Genomic DNA, 20,471 nt, shown 5'->3' on the forward strand with positions numbered 1-20,471 from the left:
AAAATGAGGAGTTCTTGTACATTTCCTTTTTGAGAAAATGACAACTTTGGTTTTTCTTGAGTTAATTGTTAACTTCCAAGTATTGCAGTATTGCTTAAATTCACTGAATGCTTATTGTAAACCATCTATGTTTCTGATAACAGTATCATCAACAGGTAAAATAAAGTGCAGTTTGAGGTACATTCCAATCTTGTCAATACAACGTTTGTCTATTGTTTCAAGACAAGGTATATTTTTCTCATCAAGATAAGTTTCTATATCATTTCAATAAATTGCAAACAAAAATGGCAATAAATTGTCACCATTTTACTCCGATCTCACAATCAAACAAATCCGACTGTTCCCACCCAATTTAAACACATGATTTAGTATTATCACGTAATGTGTTGAGCAAAAATAACTTACAATGTTTTGCAAAAAATAATTTTGCTTTTTGGACACACAGATCAACTCCCAACACAGAATTTAATGCCTGAATGAATCAATGAATGTGCAATCAAGCTTTTAGCTAATGAAGAACATATTGAGATTTGGGAATAAAAAACAGAAATATTGTCTGTAGTAGTGTGCCTTTTTTCTAAAGCTTGAGCAAACTTAAAAGGTCAAAATGTCAGAAATTTCATTTAAACAATTATCAATAATTAGTGAACACTTTGCCTATGCACAACAACAAATGATTGCTCTATAATTATCCAGATCTCTGGGGTCACTTTTGCAGTATTCAAAATAAGATTAAATACTGTTTGATAGATAGGTAAAAAATATCCATGGTACATTTAATTATCCAGATCTCTGGGGTCACTAGGATGCTCATGAGGTGGGACATAATGGCTACCATTTCAGTACTTACCTGGACGAGAGAAAGCATTTCAGTACTTGCCTGGACAAGAGAAAGCATTTCAGTACTTACCTGGACAAGAAAGCATTTCAGTACTTACCTAGATGAGAGAAAGCATTTCAGTACTTATCTGGACAAGAGAAAGCATTTCAGTACTTACCTGGATGAGAGAAAGCATTTCAGTACTTACCTGGACAAGAGAAAGCATTTCAGTACTTACCTGGATGAGAGAAAACATTTCAGTACTTACCTGGACAAGAAAACATTTCAGTACTTACCTAGATGAGAGAAAGCATTTCAGTACTTACCTGGACAAGAAAACATTTCAGTACTTACCTGGACAAGAAAGCATTTCAGTACTTACCTGGATGAGAGAAAACATTTCAGTACTTACCTGGATGAGAGAAAACATTTCAGTACTTACCTGGATGAGAGAAAACATTTCAGTACTTACCTGGATGAGAGAAAACATTTCAGTACTTACCTGGACAAGAAAACATTTCAGTACTTACCTGGACAAGAAAACATTTCAGTACTTACCTGGATGAGAGAAAACATTTCAGTACTTACCTGGATGAGAGAAAACATTTCAGTACTTACCTTGACAAGAAAACATTTCAGTACTTACCTGGACAAGAAAACATTTCAGTACTTACCTGGATGAGAGAAAACATTTCAGTACTTACCTGGACAAGAAAACATTTCAGTACTTACCTGGATGAGAGAAAACATTTCAGTACTTACCTGGATGAGAGAAAACATTTCAGTACTTACCTGGATGAGAGAAAACATTTCAGTACTTACCTGGATGAGAGAAAACATTTCAGTACTTACCTGGATGAGAGAAAACATTTCAGTACTTACCTGGATGAGAGAAAACATTTCAGTACTTACCTGGATGAGAGAAAACATTTCAGTACTTAGAAAACATTTCAGTACTTACCTGGACAAGAAAACATTTCAGTACTTACCTGGACAAGAAAACATTTCAGTACTTACCTGGATGAGAGAAAACATTTCAGTACTTACCTGGATGAGAGAAAACATTTCAGTACTTACCTTGACAAGAAAACATTTCAGTACTTACCTGGACAAGAAAACATTTCAGTACTTACCTGGATGAGAGAAAACATTTCAGTACTTACCTGGACAAGAAAACATTTCAGTACTTACCTGGATGAGAGAAAACATTTCAGTACTTACCTGGACAAGAAAACATTTCAGTACTTACCTGGATGAGAGAAAACATTTCAGTACTTACCTGGACAAGAAAACATTTCAGTACTTACCTGGATGAGAGAAAACATTTCAGTACTTACCTGGATGAGAGAAAACATTTCAGTACTTACCTGGATGAGAGAAAACATTTCAGTACTTACCTGGATGAGAGAAAACATTTCAGTACTTACCTGGATGAGAGAAAACATTTCAGTACTTACCTGGACGAGAGAAAGCATATTTGTATGCTTCAAGATCATCCTCTGAAACTGTTCCAACCTTTACACCTCCACGTTTGCCAGTAAACATTTCTTTGATTGACCTATAATCATCTCTGCTCATTATATACTCAGGCAGGTGTGGTATTTGGAACAAAAACATGTACCTGTCAAGGTAAAAGTAATTACTAGGCAATTGTATGTACATGTGGAGGTAAAAATGCAACAATAATCACAGGTTATCACACATGTAACATCTTCTGATCTCACTTGAATTGCCATGGACATGCTTTCTATAGTAATATCTCACGGTGTAAATCTGCTTGCTTGATGAAATACCTACTTAAATGATATAGTGATATGGGATGGATACTGTCCACTGAATGATACCTACTCAAAACTATTCAGTGATTTGAAATAGTAAATCCAGTTTCACAAACTGCACATCTTTTACAATCAATTGAAATAAAAAATGTTGTCTAAAATATTATCATTTATTAGAAATAAAGATATGAACTTATAAAATAAATACAAGTATCTACATTACTGGGTTCCAATGGAGTATCACCTGTGTTGGGAAGCACAGTATTTTGAATTTATTAAGTTCAAGGAACTTGAGTTATTGGACAGAAACCAATTCTCTATTAATAGTACAGTGTAATTGTGACCTTGACGTTTGACCTTTTGAACCGGAAATCAATTGCAACAGATCAAGTTCAATAAGGTTTGAATTTAGAGTTTGATCGGTTCATTAGCATTAACATTATTGTCTGAAACTGGTGATGTGAACAACAGAATAAAGGAACAACAGACATTACAGTTTACCCTGCCTTGATTGGGGATATAATAAACTACAACATGCACACCAGAGATATACAACATTTATCAAAGACAGGTTTTGTATAAACTTTAAAAACACCCAGATTTAATTCATAGACAGATCAATAAAGGGATAAAACAACACAGACCATTGAGTAGGTTTGTAAATTAAAAATCTGTTTTCTCTCACTCCACCAAAGTGATAACTTGCATACTGACCATGACCTCTTAAACTGCTCAAAGTGTTGTCGAAGGTAGTTCCTGAAGGTGGATGGATGTGGGCAATTCAAGACAATTAGCTTGTCAACCATATCTTGATGCCTCATGGCAAATGCCCAGGCAACAGCACCACCCCAGTCATGGCCGACCACTACTGCGCTCCTGTGACCTACAACAGTTCATTTTATCTTTCTATTTCCCATTTTTGCTATTTACTCTTGAAGACTGTTACCTAAAATTTATAAAAACTGATTTACTTTACCAAAGGATGCTTCAGACTAAATTGGGCCAGAATTCTGTAATTCCTACTGAAGAAGAAGGATTTTAAAGATTTTGCTCTGTTTACCTTATTAGGCCAAGTCACAGCACTTGAAGATAGATACCCAAGATTTATAATAACTGATTTCTCTTCACCAAATGATGCTTCAGACTAGATTTGGACAGAACCAACAGTCCTACATAAGAAGAAGGATTTTAAAGAATTTGCTCTATTTCCCCTTTTGGGCCTTAGTCCTCCAGCTCCAAGGGGGTTAAGAGCAACGGCTTATAAAAAATTGATTTCCCTTCCTACTAGCATAGTTTAGTTCAAATTCTAACAGAACCTAGTATTCATTAAGATGAAGAACAATTTTAAAGAATTCACTCTATTTCCCCTATTGTGCCCTGTCCCTTCTGCCCCAGGGGGCCAAGACCCTTCGTTTATACAAAATTGATGTCCCTTCTCCGAAGAATGGTTCAGACTGAATTTGGACAGAATCCTGTGACATTTATTGAATTGTATCATTATTATGAATGCAAATAAATTCCACTATCATTATTCTGTCAGAAATGTAACTTCAGTTTTCACTCTATTGTTTCATGATTCCCTGGATTTGGCAACAAATGGCATTGATTCAAAAGGTAAGAATTTCTCTAAAACATCCTATTCACCGACAAAACTACATGTACTTAAAAAATTATTTACAATTACAATATCAACATTTAGATAACAAGGTATAGCATATGATACCAATACTCTCCTTGACTTCAGCACAATTTCTTAAAGTTTGATTGAACACCCTGAAGAAATGAAGTCACTTGGGCAATGCTAAGGATTTTCTAAAAAGAGCAATGGTAACTGTGACCATGACCCTGGTGCCCTGAATTTCGAACTGTTCCAAGATATGTGTTTAGTTTAATCAAAAGCTCTGAGGAATGATGTGGTTAGAGTGAAGACAAGGATAAGTAAAAAATTGGTAAGTACATATGCCCTCCAACATTTGTAGTGAGGGAATAACAAGAGGCACACAGGCCTTAATGGTCATCTGACTACAAAAACTTTCAGCAGGGAGAAGGGTTTCGTTTCTACTTTAAATGAAATCTTACTAAGAAGCTGTTTTTCATGATGCAGATGGTTATTTTGGTGAGGAGTAGGTAACTGTAACATGCGTTACCTATTTTTGACAGTAAAGTTGGAGATCAATCCAACTGGTGAAACTTGAGAAGAAGTTTGAAATAGGAGTTGCACAGGATAACCATGATTGCGCAATCATGTTTCAAAATGGCCTCCCTGGCTGCCATGTCTAAGTTTTGACAAGGTCAAAAAATAACACTTTGTTGGCTACCTTTCCTTAACATTCCCATCAATTTTTAGCTTAATGGCACCAGTGAAACTGGATAAGTTTAAAATGTCAAAAGTGTATGCTCAGCGGAGAGTGGATGGTGCACGGCGGACAACCACAGACATAGCACAATGATGGCTATAGGTCATCATGACCGTTCCAGTGAGATGACCTAATAAGTGTAAATCACATCCTAACATAACAAATGCTCCGAAATGTTCAATTTCATACAACCATGGAATGTGGTTTTTATTGTAGCATTGAAATTTCTCCAATTTATCTATTTACATGCCGTGTTTAACAAGGAGATAAATCATGGACCTTCTGCCTGCTGTAAATACTCATAATTTTTGATTGATAGAAAAGTACAATATGAATCTCAAGTAATATAGAAAACATCCAAGATATCTATGTAGGCAACTTTAAATAAGTCTCAGAATTAAGCATGCATTACCAGGGATCAAGATTAATCTACATACAAAACTTGAAAAAAAGATCCATTAGTTACCTCTCAAGAAATGGGAAAAAAAAACAAGAATGCCACCTGTCATATTTTTTCTTTCTGGTTAAAAAATTAGACCGTGGACCACAGATTAATGAATGGAACAAGGATAAAGAGTGATTTGAACAACCCACATCTGATAATGATGGCTAGAAATAAAGTATCATGTGTATAAAGGTGTTAAAGCCAACAGGGGATCCTAAAACAACTTAGAAGAATATTGACTTCATTACAACACATAAAAGTGGAAGATATCATCCATCGTGACTGAAGAACATTTACTTCATTACAACACATAAAAGTGGAAGATATCATCCATCGTGACTGAAGAACATTTACTTCATTACAACACATAAAAGTGGAAGATATCATCCATCGTAACTGAAGAACATTTACTTCATTACAACACATAAAAGTGGAAGATAACATCCATCGTGACTGAAGAACATTTACTTCAATACAACACATAAAAGTGAAAGATAACATCCATCGTGACTGAAGAACATTTACTTCATTACAACACATAAAAGTGGAAGATATCATCCATCGTGACTGAAGAACATTTACTTCATTACAACACATAAAAGTGAAAGATAACATCCATCGTGACTGAAGAACATTTACTTCATTACAACACATAAAAGTGGAAGATATCATCCATCGTGACTGAAGAACATTTACTTCATTACAACACATAAAAGTGGAAGATAACATCCATCGTGACTGAAGAACATTTACTTCAATACAACACATGAAAGTGGAAGATATCATCCATCTTGACTGAAGAACATTTACTTCATCACAAATGATGTGGAATTGTGAGTAGAAAAACACAATTAAAAACGTTTTGGAACAAGAGTTCACCAGAGTAAATAAGAGTTCAGATGAGTTAACAAGTGTCACCAAGTATTAACATGAATTAACATTTTATTATTTTTACTACTTACACACAGATTTAAATACAGCCACTCCCCCCATCTCCACACAATGATGATATAGACATAAACTAAATTTTGTGAATTTGTTTCAGGAAATAAACTTGATACATATAGGTAATTGTACTGATATATTATCATAATTTTGATATCCCTGTATATTAGGCTAATTATACTGTGACATATACAGCAATGTAATACAGTCGGTGTAGAAATTAAGTCACTAGGAAAATTGGTACGAAACTTACCAAGAGCTGGAATCAATTGCTTTATGTCGCTCACTAGTTTATCAACCGAGTAGTTGCTGTAGCCATTTGGTTTCTCGGACTCAGAGTATCCTCGTTGGTCAATTGCCACGACTCTGGTAATACAACAATACAATACCATCAGTGATGATCTATATATACAACAATACCATCAGTGATGATCTATATATACAACAATACCATCAGTGATGATCTATATATACAGCAATACCATCAGTGATGATCTATATATACAACAATACCATCAGTGATGATCTATATATACAACAATACCATCAGTGATGATCTATATATACAACAATACCATCAGCGATGATCTATATATACAACAATACCATCAGCGATGATCTATATATACAACAATACCATCAGCGATGATCTATATATACAACAATACCATCAGCGATGATCTATATATACAACAATACCATCAGTGATGATCTATATATACAACAATACCATCAGTGATGATCTATATATACAACAATACCATCAGTGATGATCTATATATACAGCAATACCATCAGTGATGTGATGATCTATATATACAACAATACCATCAGTGATGATCTATATATACAACAATACCACCATCATTTTATAACCTTCTACAATACTCACTGAAGTACACTTATTCATTACTAATATGATCTATACATTTCTGTAAGTATTTTTCTCTAGTACCATTTGCAGATATCTACAAACACATGTATTGAATCTACAATCTTCACATTTTTATAAATACACTGACACTTTATCAGCAGTAGATTTAAAATATAACTTTTTTACATACATATTAACACAAAAAATGGGCTCATTAATCTCATTAAGATTTGTTCCCAGTAATACCTGCTAAGTACATTATCATATTTTTACATTTTAATGAGATTGAGTTTTACTAACAACAACTGCAAGGTTTTTCACACATGAACAGAATCATTAAGGAATCATGGAGCTGGCAAGGACGTTGCCATAGTAACATCTTTAAGGATCCAGCTAAAGAAAGAAGCAAGGAATTGAACCAATGATGAAGAAAAGAAAACTTTCATACACAGGAAAGCAAAGTATGCCATGGAGATGAAAATATGTTATTCCATGGAATGAAAACTTGCTGATAATTACACTGAAAAGTAGCAAAACATAAATAGTTAACCTAACAGATTATAATACACACACTTCATGATAAATAAAGGACCAGTTTGTGAAATGGTTCAGCCTCAGTAATAATAATTATGGAAACATGATTCCTAGAATTGTTTTAGTAATCAACAAACAATTAGAACTTGAGAGCTGACAGGTCAGAAAGGGCCCCACTATGTGGCTGAAAATACCCCACCCTGCACCAACCCACCCTCTAATAACATACATTCAAGAATTTAATTTTTTCTATTCATAATGACAGTAACCTTGACCTTGCTACTTGGGATATAAAATGCAAAATCCCAAGGAAAAATTGTATGTAGTTTGATTTAGATTGGGCAAAGCAAACTCAAAGTTATCGCACAGAAAAAAGTCCTGATGGACAGACAGATGGACAGACACTGTGATTACAATATTAGACACATATTGGAGCACAGCATTTAAACTCAATCTCTGTCTGCAGGTTTGAACAGAAACAAATTAAGTACAATCATTATCCTTTGTCTTTGTTATTTCGCTGACTATGACTCACTGTTGTAATGCAACTTCTTTTCCAGAATATTGTCACATGTACTACTTCTAGTAAAAACTTTGATCTCGGTGACCTTGACCTCAGATATTCTGGTGATAGTAAGATTTTTCAGTGTAATCTGTGATGTCAAGGGGTAAGTATTCAAAGGTACAAATTCAAGTGTTTTTTTATTTCCTTGTAGATGATATCTTCTTCCTCAATTCACAACAATAACTCTTCCCAATACAAGTACCAAGACAAAGACGATTTGAGACATATTACATTTGATCTGTGTAACCTTGACCTTTTGTCCAGTGACTATTTTAATTGTGTCACTTCCTGTTTGATTCTGACAAAAACTGCAACATTTTGGATTTCATCAAAAAAGACCTTTTATGATAATACCGGTAGTCATATATAGCAGTGAGAGAGTAAATTCTCAATTACCTGGGGCAGTTTTATCACAATAAGATCTGAACTGGATCAGTGGCATGTTACATACTACATGTCTCACTAGAAATAACTGATAAAGATCAGGAGAGGCTGGATTAGATTTATTAGGGAGTAATATGAACAAAACAAAAAATATCACAATGGCATGGTAGCTCTCAAGTAAGGAAAGGGCATGCTAGTTCCTTAAAACACCAGTAGAGAAGATAGGTACATAAAAAACATGTGATAAAAGCATTTACAAATCACATTTAACTATTAATATACTGTGTGGTTCACAATCTCTGTAAGATATTTGCACTGAAAAGGGGTCAGGAAATGGACATACTAGGCTACAACACACTTAACGCTCCAGGCCAAGTAACCCAAGAATGGTCAACAAAGAGCAGGACTTTAAAATAACCACTGGTGAGAATTCATATTTTACAATACCACAGATTTTTACAAGTATGTTTGGTATATAAAACTGTACTACACTGGGAGACCTGGCGATACAGAGGTCAAAAGATCAGAAAACAGTAGTGATTTTTTGGTAGCTGGTGATGGGATTAGGATTTATCAGGGTAGTGATAGCATTGGATGTCTTTGCCAAGTCAGGCCTGCGTGTAGCTAGCACCCTGGCTTGCCCATGTAACAGCCCACTGACACTACACCACTATCCAGTACCGTAGTAATAAATATGCTATACAAATTTTGATCAGATGTTTTCTGATGGCAAGATTCATTTAACAGAAACTGAAAAAAGAAACTGAAGTTGGGTGGCAGGTTGTCGAGGCTCTATCTGGTTATGAGAGCTAGTCTTAGTGATGACAGCTAATTGTGGGTTTGGAAAAAAAAATATGGAAAAATAAAGTAAATAAATTAAATAAAGATACTGAACTCCTTCAATCCTGAACATGTTGAAACTGAACAGATAAAAAAACACATGTACACACCATTAAGCCTTGGTCACATATGTGTTAAATGATGTAGCTTTACTTACTTAAAGATAACTACAGAATTTGAAAGTTTAAATATGTCAAGAAGGTTAAACTTGGGCAAATAAAGAAAGTTCATTAAGAACATTAAAGTAAAGTAGAGAATGGCAAACTGAGGGATTAATTGGGCTCAGTTACATTACAGTACGCTTAACTACTGGTACAGGAAGAAGTATGCCAAAGTAACTGAAAATACATTTAATCATTTTCATGCTTGCCATAAGTATCTACTGAACATGGCTTCTTCGCTGCTTTCTCAAGGTTTTTAGAGTTATTCTAAAGTAAACTTGGCATTACAAACTGTATGTATGGGGATTATTTTCATGAACAATGTACCATGGCATATTAAATAAATACTTAAATATACATTTAACACTCCACAAATTCTCATATGTAGGGGAAATTTATGTGGCCAAATGCTCCCCTTATGTAATAAGTGTATTCCCAATTTGTGAACTGAAGAAACAAGTCTAGTCATGATAACCATGTGTGACACACTTGTCAGACAACACTTGTCATCCTTACAGAACGTTCCAGACACTAATTTATCTACTTTGATAGGGCAGGTATGTGTACTGTTATCAGCCAGACATGTAAAATCTCGGGGTATACCAACATTTACTGGTGTGGGTAGCGACAAATTACTGTATAATGAAAACTCTCGTGCTAATTCTACCTGAACTATTTACACCTTTTCTTAACCATTCAAAACTAGCTTCTGCATCCTAATTCAACGTCTACCATTTTACATTCTGCCTCTTCTATCTCATTGTCATTCTATACCCAAACATCTGTTTCTTTCTTAATCAAATCTCCCTTTACCAACCATTTTTGAACCTCTTCAATACTCTTATATCAATATTACAGCTATCTTCAATACCATCCTACATCGCCTCTAACCACATCCTCTCCATCTCTGAATCATTCCTTTTCTACCCACTGTTTCTACCTCCAGATCCATCCCTTTTCTACCCACTGTTTCTACCTCCAGATCCATTACTTTTCTACCCACTGTATCTACCTCCAGATCCATTCCTTTTCTACCCACTGTATCTACCTCCAGATCCATTCCTTTTCTACCCACTGTTTCTACCTCCAGATCCATTCCTTTTCTACCCACTGTTTCTACCTCCAGATCCATTCCTTTTCTACCCACTGTTTCTACCTCCAGATCTGTTCCCTTTTCTACCCACTGTTTCTACCTCCAGATCCATTCCTTTTCTACCCACTGTTTCTACCTCCAGATCCATTACTTTCCTACCCACTGTTTCTACCTCCAGATCTGTTCCTTTTCTACCCACTGTTTCTACCTCCAGATCCATTACTTTTCTACCCACTGTTTCTACCTCCAGATCCATTCCTTTTCTACCCACTGTTTCTACCTCCAGATCCATTCCTTTTCTACCCACTGTTTCTACCTCCAGATCCATTCCTTTTCTACCCACTGTTTCTACCTCCAGATCTGTTCCCTTTTCTACCCACTGTTTCTACCTCCAGATCCATTCCTTTTCTACCCACTGTTTCTACCTCCAGATCCATTCCTTTTCTACCCACTGTTTCTACCTCCAGATCCATTCCTTTTCTACCCACTGTTTCTACCTCCAGATCCATTACTTTTCTACCCACTGTTTCTACCTCCAGATCCATTCCTTTTCTACCCACTGTTTCTACCTCCAGATCCATTCCTTTTCTACCCACTGTTTCTACCTCCAGATCCATTCCTTTTCTACCCACTGTTTCTACCTCCAGATCCATTCCTTTTCTACCCACTGTTTCTACCTCCAGATCCATTCCTTTTCTACCCACTGTTTCTACCTCCAGATCTGTTCCCTTTTCTACCCACTGTTTCTACCTCCAGATCCATTCCTTTTCTACCCACTGTTTCTACCTCCAGATCCATTACTTTCCTACCCACTGTTTCTACCTCCAGATCTGTTCCTTTTCTACCCACTGTTTCTACCTCCAGATCCATTACTTTTCTACCCACTGTTTCTACCTCCAGATCCATTCCTTTTCTACCCACTGTTTCTACCTCCAGATCCATTCCTTTTCTACCCACTGTTTCTACCTCCAGATCCATTCCTTTTCTACCCACTGTTTCTACCTCCAGATCTGTTCCCTTTTCTACCCACTGTTTCTACCTCCAGATCCATTCCTTTTCTACCCACTGTTTCTACCTCCAGATCCATTCCTTTTCTACCCACTGTTTCTACCTCCAGATCCATTCCTTTTCTACCCACTGTTTCTACCTCCAGATCCATTACTTTTCTACCCACTGTTTCTACCTCCAGATCCATTCCTTTTCTACCCACTGTTTCTACCTCCAGATCCATTCCTTTTCTACCCACTGTTTCTACCTCCAGATCCATTCCTTTTCTACCCACTGTTTCTACCTCCAGATCCATTACTTTTCTACCCACTGTTTCTACCTCCAGATCCATTACTTTTCTACCCACTGTTTCTACCTCCAGATCCATTACTTTTCTACCCACTGTTTCTACCTCCAGATCCATTCCTTTTCTAACTACTGTTTCTACCTCAAGATCCATTCCTTTTCTACCCACTGTTTCTACCTCCAGATCCATTACTTTCCTACCCACTGTTTCTACCTCCAGATCTGTTCCTTTTCTACCCACTGTTTCTACCTCCAGATCCATTACTTTTCTACCCACTGTTTCTACCTCCAGATCTGTTCCTTTTCTACCCACAGTTTCTACCTCCAGATCCATTACTTTTCTACCCACTGTATCTACCTCCAGATCTATTCCTTTTCTACCCACTGTATCTACCTCCAGATCCATTCCTTTTCTACCCACTGTTTCTACCTCCAGATCCATTCCTTTTCTACCCACTGTTTCTACCTCCAGATCTGTTCCCTTTTCTACCCACTGTTTCTACCTCCAGATCTATTACTTTTCTACCCACTGTTTCTACCTCCAGATCCATTCCTTTTCTACCCACTGTTTCTACCTCCAGATCCATTCCTTTTCTACCCACTGTTTCTACCTCCAGATCCATTCCTTTTCTACCCACTGTTTCTACCTCCAGATCCATTCCTTTTCTACCCACTGTTTCTACCTCCAGATCCATTCCTTTTCTACCCACTGTTTCTACCTCCAAATACATTCCTTTTCTACCCACTGTTTCTATCTCCAGATCCATCCCTTTTCTACCCACTGTTTCTACCTCCAGATCCATTCCTTTTCTACCCACTGTTTCTATTTCCGAATCTATTCCTTTTCAACCCACTGTCTCTCCCATAGCACTCTTTATCCTTCCTCCTCTCCCCTCTCATCCCTCCCTTTTTATTCTTTTCTATATCTAATCCCCTATCTATGCTATATTAACTCTCTGACACCATTCCGTACCCCTCCTCTCCACTTCCCACTTGTCCAATCCCTTTTTATACCTTCTACCACACCAGGAACATTAAATACTAGAAAAGTACTCAATTTGATCACATAAAAACTTCTTTGCAAATTAGTGTTCGCAACAGTTGATATATAAAGAGCTGAGAGATATTTCATTTAGTGTAATCTTATCTAAGTTGAATACTTCCTTAGCAAAAAGTGCTAAAATAAGATTTCTGCTTAAAAAAGAACATCTAAAGTACCTCATTTTTTTCTGCAATCAACCTTCATCCTTCACTACACTTTTTGCTCTCTATATCCTTACATCGATGACAAACAGATGATGCACCTAATTTTTTTTGACGTTTTGTTTTCCCTATTGAATACCAAGAAATACAATATTGTATGTAAATCCTTCCTTTGTGTACTAATCAATAGACACTGGTATAACAACCCAGATTTGCAGCTCTCTAAGGAGAGTTTAATTGCTGGTTATAGCATAAGCCAGTCGTCTGAGATATTACATCATCCTTACATAAATCATTTTATTGCCTTCTGTCATATGTTTGTACTTTCCACACTATTTTTATTCTTATTTCCAAAGTTTTCAGCTTATTATTAACTACAACACAGAAAAGCAAAGGCTCAATTTTATACCAATGTGTACACCATATTTATTTAACAATGAGGCCATGTCTGGTAATAAGTCCCTGCCTGGTAATAATTTCATGTCTAGTCCATGTCTGGTAATAAGTCCACCTCTGGTAATAAGGCCATGTCTGGTAATAAGTCCCTGCCTGGTAATAATTTCATGTCTAGTCCATGTCTGGTAATAAGTCCACCTCTGGTAATAAGGCCATGTCTGGTAAGCAGTCCATGTCTGGTAATAAGCCCATGTCTGGTAATAAGTCCATGTCTGGTAAGCAGTCCATGTCTGGTAATAAGTCCATGTCTGGTAATAAACCTATTTCTGGTGATAAGCCTATGTCTGGTAAGATTCCATGCCTGGTAATAAGTCCATGTCTGGTAATAAGGCCATGTCTGGTAATAAATCCATGTCTGGTAAGCAGTCCATGTCTGGTAATAAACCTATTTCTGGTGATAAGTCCATGTCTGGTAATAAGTCCATGTCTGGTAATAAGCCTATGTCTGGTAATAAGCCTATGTCTGGTAATAAGCCTATGTCTGGTAATAAGCCCATGTCTGGTAATAAGTCCATGTCTGGTAATAAGCCTATGTCTGGTAATAAATCCATGTCTGGTAATAAATCCATGTCTGGTAATAAGCCCATGTCTGGTAATTAGCCCATGTCTGGTAATAAATCAGTGTCTGGTAATAAGTCTGTGTCTGGTAATAAGTCTGTGTCTGGTAATAAGTCCACGTATGGTAATAGGTCAGTGTCTGGTAATAAGTCAGTGTCTGGTAATAAGTCCATGTATGGTAATAGGTCAGTGTCTGGTAATAAGTCAGTGTCTGGTAATAAGTCAGTGTTTGGTTATAAGTCAGTGTCTGGTTATAAGTCCATGTCTAGAAATAAGATTAATAGATTATAACAGTCTTTTCCTTAACTTCATCAACTTATCTTCTGGAGAAATCATAACCTTCGATGACTAAGATGTTCTATTTTTAGTTGGTTTGTTAGTGTAGTGATGTGTCATGACTCAGATATCTATGTCTAATTCACACCGTATTTAATCCAACAATCGCCCAGGTCTCTAAGCAATTCATAAAAAACAGGCTACAAAACCTTCAAAAATGCTAGGAGAGGTACTGTATTTGATATAAGCATGCTTGGTGCAGGTGAATAACAAGAGCGAATATGCCATTGATTTCCATAAACAAAATACCATGTACTTTTACTATCTTCACAATGGAAGCACCTAGGTGCCACATACTGGTACCTTGTATCTTTACTATCTTCACCAAGAAAGTAGAATAACATTTCTTGATATTATTCGAAACTGGAAATAAAAATTCATGAAGTAGTACCATCATTCTGAAAGATAAAATCTATAGAGGTGAGGTTTTGTTTGGTTTCTGTCATTTTTGTTATTTGAAATATTACTAACAATGTTTCAGTGCCTGTTTTAAAATTCCTCAGTAACGCCATTATTTAAACAGATATGGTACAGGATCAAATCAAATGAATCAGTATATAATACTTGTTAATATCTCTACTGGTGGACTGAAGCTTGGACTAATAATTTAATCACACTACCATAATCACAGTCTGTATTGAACATCTAAGTGAAAATTCAACTAAATACAAAATTTGGAAGAAGATATTGTTACTTAAAGTAAATATTCATTTGTCTCATCAATATATTTTGTTCAATCACAATTTATCAATCAAAGTATACTAGCAATACTCAACCCAACAGACCTGGTAAACGGTGACTTGCACTAATTTGACAGAGAATAATTTCCAGATCCCCTTAACTCTAAACAGAGACTCATGGGGTACAAGGAAACATTCACAAGGTAGATTCATTACCTCTAATGGATGGAACCATATGGTACCCATCACTGCTACACAAGCGTTTCCACTTCATACCCTAATGGTGAAATCTGCCGGACTACAGCTATATGTTCATGTTGTTTATATATCATGTCATTCTAACTTCTCTTGCTTTGCTGGCCACAGATTGCTTAGAGTTAAAATTAGATTAGTGAAAATGTTCAATATTAAAAATTGGGGAAATTCTTTGTCATTTCACAGCTGTAGGTTTGATGCAGCAGGTCAGATTGGTATTTTAAGCATTAATTTTGCTCTGAAATACCCTTTTTTCTGTGACAACAATTGAATATTTTCACTAATCTGGTTTACTTAATACTGAGTTTATTACAAGACACCAAGGGGGCCAACATATTACTTCTAAATCAAAGTCAGGTGTTGGGCTTATTACAGGATGATAAGCCCATGAGGCCACAAGTTACTTCAAAGTCTGAGGGTGGGCTTATTACAGGACCCCAGTGGGCCAACATATTACTTCTAAATCAAAGTTAGACGGTGGGCTTATTACAGGACCCCAGGGGGCCAACATATTACTTCTAAATCAAAGTCAGGTGTTGGGCTTATTACAGGACCTCAGGGGCCCAACATATTACTTCCAAATCAAAGTCGGGTGTCAGGCTTATTACAGGACCCCAGAGGACTTATTACAGGACTCAAGGGGGCTAATTACAGGCCTCCAGGTCTGACCCTAACTTATAAACTGTCATTACACATCCGTACTTCATGTCTCACCCAAGTCATCCTTAAAATTTCTGCCATGCATCCTTTGGAATATATTTCTGAGTAAAAAGCTCTCATTGTGCTAATTACAGAGGGAGATGTGTTTATTTAATTATACAAAGAAAAAGCATTCTCATCAAATAACTTTTTGTCACAATTGCCTGAAATTTGTCACAACAGCCTGAAATTTGTCTGTAACATCTCTATTAATTTCTAACCTGTAGTCCTTAGAGAAGGCACGGAGCTGAAACCTCCAGGAGTACCAGAACTCTGGAAATCCATGGATCAACAGCATCAAGGGTTTACTTTCATCTCCATTGGACACATAGTGCAGCTTCACATGCTGTGGAAACATTAAAAATAAAAGACTTTGAAATCAAGAATTCTAATTGCATTTTCTTAAATACATCAAATAAAATTGATCCTTTCCACTGTCTTGTTGACTTCATCATCGCTTAACAATACCCTCCCTGCTTTTGTAATGCAAACGGTCCCTTTTCTGGTGTGTAATCATTACTACCCCTGAAAGGAATTGTGGAGTGGACTGTGTTAACTGTGTTTCTTTAGTGACAGGTGTTGATATTCAGTAACAGCAGTTTCTCTGTTAAAATACATAGTGGAACCTCGTTATTTTGTGTATTCAATGGAACCCTGTTCACTGACTTGCGTAAATGTGTGTTAAGTGGATCCTCATTAGTGGAAAAGTTGATGCTAGATGTACAGACAGACAATGGATGGGAGGATGGAAGATGGCATAAGCTCTCTTGGCCCTTCCAGCCAGGTGAGCCAAAAATGATGTAATATGTGTAGCCCAGATCTTTATTAACTGTATTCCAAATATGGGCATACAATCATTCTATATTTACAGAACTAATGAAGGTGAGATACCAAAGTCAATATGTCAGCTCATAGCTATTAGTATTCACGGTATTGGTGTGCTTACTGTTACTTAATTCATTTGTACAATGGAACCTGCCTAGTGTGGACATTGTGTGTGAATTAGATACAAATCTTGCTAGTTTTGACACTTGTTCCTGAGTTTAGTATTAGACAGTTGGTAACAAAGATAATATTTTAAAAAATCTTTGTTCATTTTCAACAAATGCCCAAAATTTTATGTGTTGACATCAAATTAACAATTTAACCTTGTTAGATAGGAAACTATGTTATGGAGGACTGTGAATGGTAAAGTACAAACATTATAAACACTGCCAAGTGATGTACGATATATAAGACTTGGTGGGATGACTCTAAGGAGTGAGATATGATCAAGTGTGTTACCATTTCCTGTACAGTTCTAGTTTATGTTAGCTGCCAAATGCACCACTGTCCCACAGTAAGACTTGGCAGTCTGTCATATCTTAAAAAATCTGTACTAATGTCTTTTTCATATCAAAAAAGGTTTTAACAATATCAGAAAGCAATACTATCAAAGTCTAAGATATATAAATATAACAAGAACCCAAATATATCTCAATACACAACTTTAAAGGAACAGTATACACAGAAAAGAAAGCATAATAGCTCATTGGGGTTAGTGGCACCAGATTAACTATGATAAATCAGTATGGACAAAATCTGGATAATACAGAGTTCTTTAATCAACTATCTGATGGTTAAAAATACTGTGTGGTGACTTTAATTTAATTTTAACCCAACATTAGAATATGATAATTATAGATTTATAAATAACAGTACAGCTAGAGATAAAATGTTACAAATTATTGCACATAATTCTCTAATTGACATACATTGAATATCATGCAGAGACAAAATAATGGTTAGTGCCCCATTTAGGATATATTCCTAGAGGAACATGGTTAATAAAAGTAAAATCCAGCCCCTATATTTACATGTCAGGGTCTCTTCATCATAATTTTTCTGTAGAGCAATCCTTGTTAGTATGTGACATAACAACTCCAGAAAAGTAATTGGTGGGGAGAGGGTTTAATGAGTTGAACAGCCACTCATGACTCTTCACAACAAAGTGAAATTTTTCCTCCGCAGTGATAAAAAATTCCCTTATTATGTGTGATAGTAAAAAGAAAAACAGAAACATTTTCACAGATTATCATATTCAATCTGATTAATGTCAAAATGTTGTTGAAATCCTTAACATCAGAGCTGTTGAAAGTGTTCATTTGTTCAGGTGAAGAACTGAACATGTCGTTTTGAAAGTTTCCATACATTTTGACATTGATGTTGTAGTTGACAAAATGTCAAAGCAATGCATATTAGGTAATTTATATTTTTTTAACTATATTAGAAATATTTATGATGTGTTTTTTGAATATTTTTTAAATCTTATTTACATTTTTGATTATCAAATAAAAACATCACCTGCGTACATTAAAATATAAACAAATCTATGCGTTTGGCAAAAGTGGTCCCTGCAACATTTTCAAGCTTAAGTTCAAAGGTCAATGTTTCCATGCTAGTATGATACACATTTTAATCCTGTGATGTTGTATAGTGATAAAACAAGTGTAAATATAAGCTCTTTTAAGTACTTGGAGTAGATGGTACACACAATAGCAGGATAAATGTTATCAAATCTTCTTGTTTATATCACGACTGAATGAACTAATTATTACTCTACCCAATCCACCAGAAAAATCACTCCACTCCTTATTGTTTCACTTTCTTTGGAATGTCGTGTCAGAAGATTAATAAAGACGTTGCTTCACAAAACTTCAATGTATATTAAAGGAAATCTGAAGATGACAGACATGCAAGCTTTCATTAATTCTCTCAATCTTAAATAAATAAACACAACTTTTTATTCTCATGGGGAATGGGTCTCTATTTTAAAATCAATAGTTGATCTCAAGAAACTGTATAATTGTGAATTGAATTGTGAAACTGGCGTAACTTCTTCCAGAAAGATGTCTTCAAAGCATAGGATATACTTAATAAATGTAATCTTTTTGTAGACAGGAATCAATTCTAGAAACACTTCTTGGTATAATGAAGATACTAAGACAAATGGTATGGCTGTTTTTATGCAAATTGGTTTAAGGCTGGAGTTTACAATTAATTACAATTGTAGATGATATATGACTTTTTTTCTCCCTTCAAGAGTTTTCATAAATCTTTCAAATAAGTATCAACTTTTTACAAAACCATGGTCTAATTACTGCTGTCAATGTTTTTTGTTTTTAGAAATCATGACGTTGTTTTAGAAAGAACCTCTCATCCTCCAATTCCACTTCATTAGAAATTTTTAAAAATATGACTTGTTCAAAATTTGATTTTGATGATGGAGAAGTGAAGGGATATATTTAAAATACCATTCTTAGTCTACAAAACTCTAAATTACAATAGCTCCAGAGTAGAATTATACACCATAGCCTGGTAATAAACACTTTTTTACATAAAACTTAGTTGTTAGCCCTTAATGCACACTGTGTAACAGGAAACAATCATCCATTGTCTTCGGGAATGTCAAGAGGTTCAGACACTCCTTTCCACATTTTTATCTCAACTTGATGTTTTGTACATACTAATTGCTTATAATAAAAATTCCTTTTTCTATCACAAAATTTTAATATCATTGCATGTTTATACATTTGATATCCACAAAACTAGATGTCTTAGCAACTCTTTGCATTTAAGTCATCATACAATCAAGGACCATCAATATATAACAGCAAATTACACTACACATGTAACTGGAATACAATGTAGTACTATTGAGTTTTATTTACTATTGTACAAGTGTTTTTAATACTGTTGTATAATTAACTTATGCTCTCTGTCCATTCTGTGGTAATTTCCTCACAAATAACAAGATACCGATGGCATCCATTGACACTGTGTATGACTGATTGAAATTTAGAATTTTCATCTGAACACAGTATATCTTATCGGTGGAATCAATGTATGTTGAAAAAAACCATGATAAACATATAGTATTATTCATATGGGTAACATATCTATACCATGTGAAAGTGTAGAAAAAAGATCATTAAATCTAGAAACATCATATTACTGATGTTACAGTACCATGGGTTTAGAGCTTTCATCTATGAAATATATGGCACATTTTCCAATACATAGAATCACATAATGAAAATAGCAATATGAAATTTTTATGAATCCCAGTTATGCACGTATTCATTTTTTTGTATTATAATAGGTCCAGAGGCTGAAGCACTACCTCTAATTGAGTCAGGGAACACTGTAATAGGCT

At 35.5% G+C, this 20,471-nt stretch overlaps 1 protein-coding gene across 1 annotated transcript in view; it reads right to left on the minus strand.

The window, feature by feature from the left end:
* Positions 1-20,471, minus strand: part of LOC132553628 (epoxide hydrolase 4-like) — a 29,957-nt gene that overhangs the window by 3,265 nt on the left and 6,221 nt on the right. Inside the window, exons 2-5 of the mRNA XM_060217889.1 lie at positions 16,498-16,622; positions 6,599-6,711; positions 3,313-3,481; positions 2,278-2,441 (exon numbers count right to left, since the gene is read on the minus strand). Coding sequence (XP_060073872.1) covers positions 2,278-2,441; positions 3,313-3,481; positions 6,599-6,711; positions 16,498-16,622 — 571 coding nt within the window. The remainder of the gene's footprint in view (positions 1-2,277; positions 2,442-3,312; positions 3,482-6,598; positions 6,712-16,497; positions 16,623-20,471) is intronic.

This window comes from Ylistrum balloti, unplaced genomic scaffold (genome assembly GCF_031769215.1).
Source record: "Ylistrum balloti isolate Yb309-2 unplaced genomic scaffold, AGI_CSIRO_Ybal_v1 Utg369640, whole genome shotgun sequence".
Lineage (NCBI taxonomy): Eukaryota > Metazoa > Mollusca > Bivalvia > Pectinida > Pectinidae > Ylistrum > Ylistrum balloti.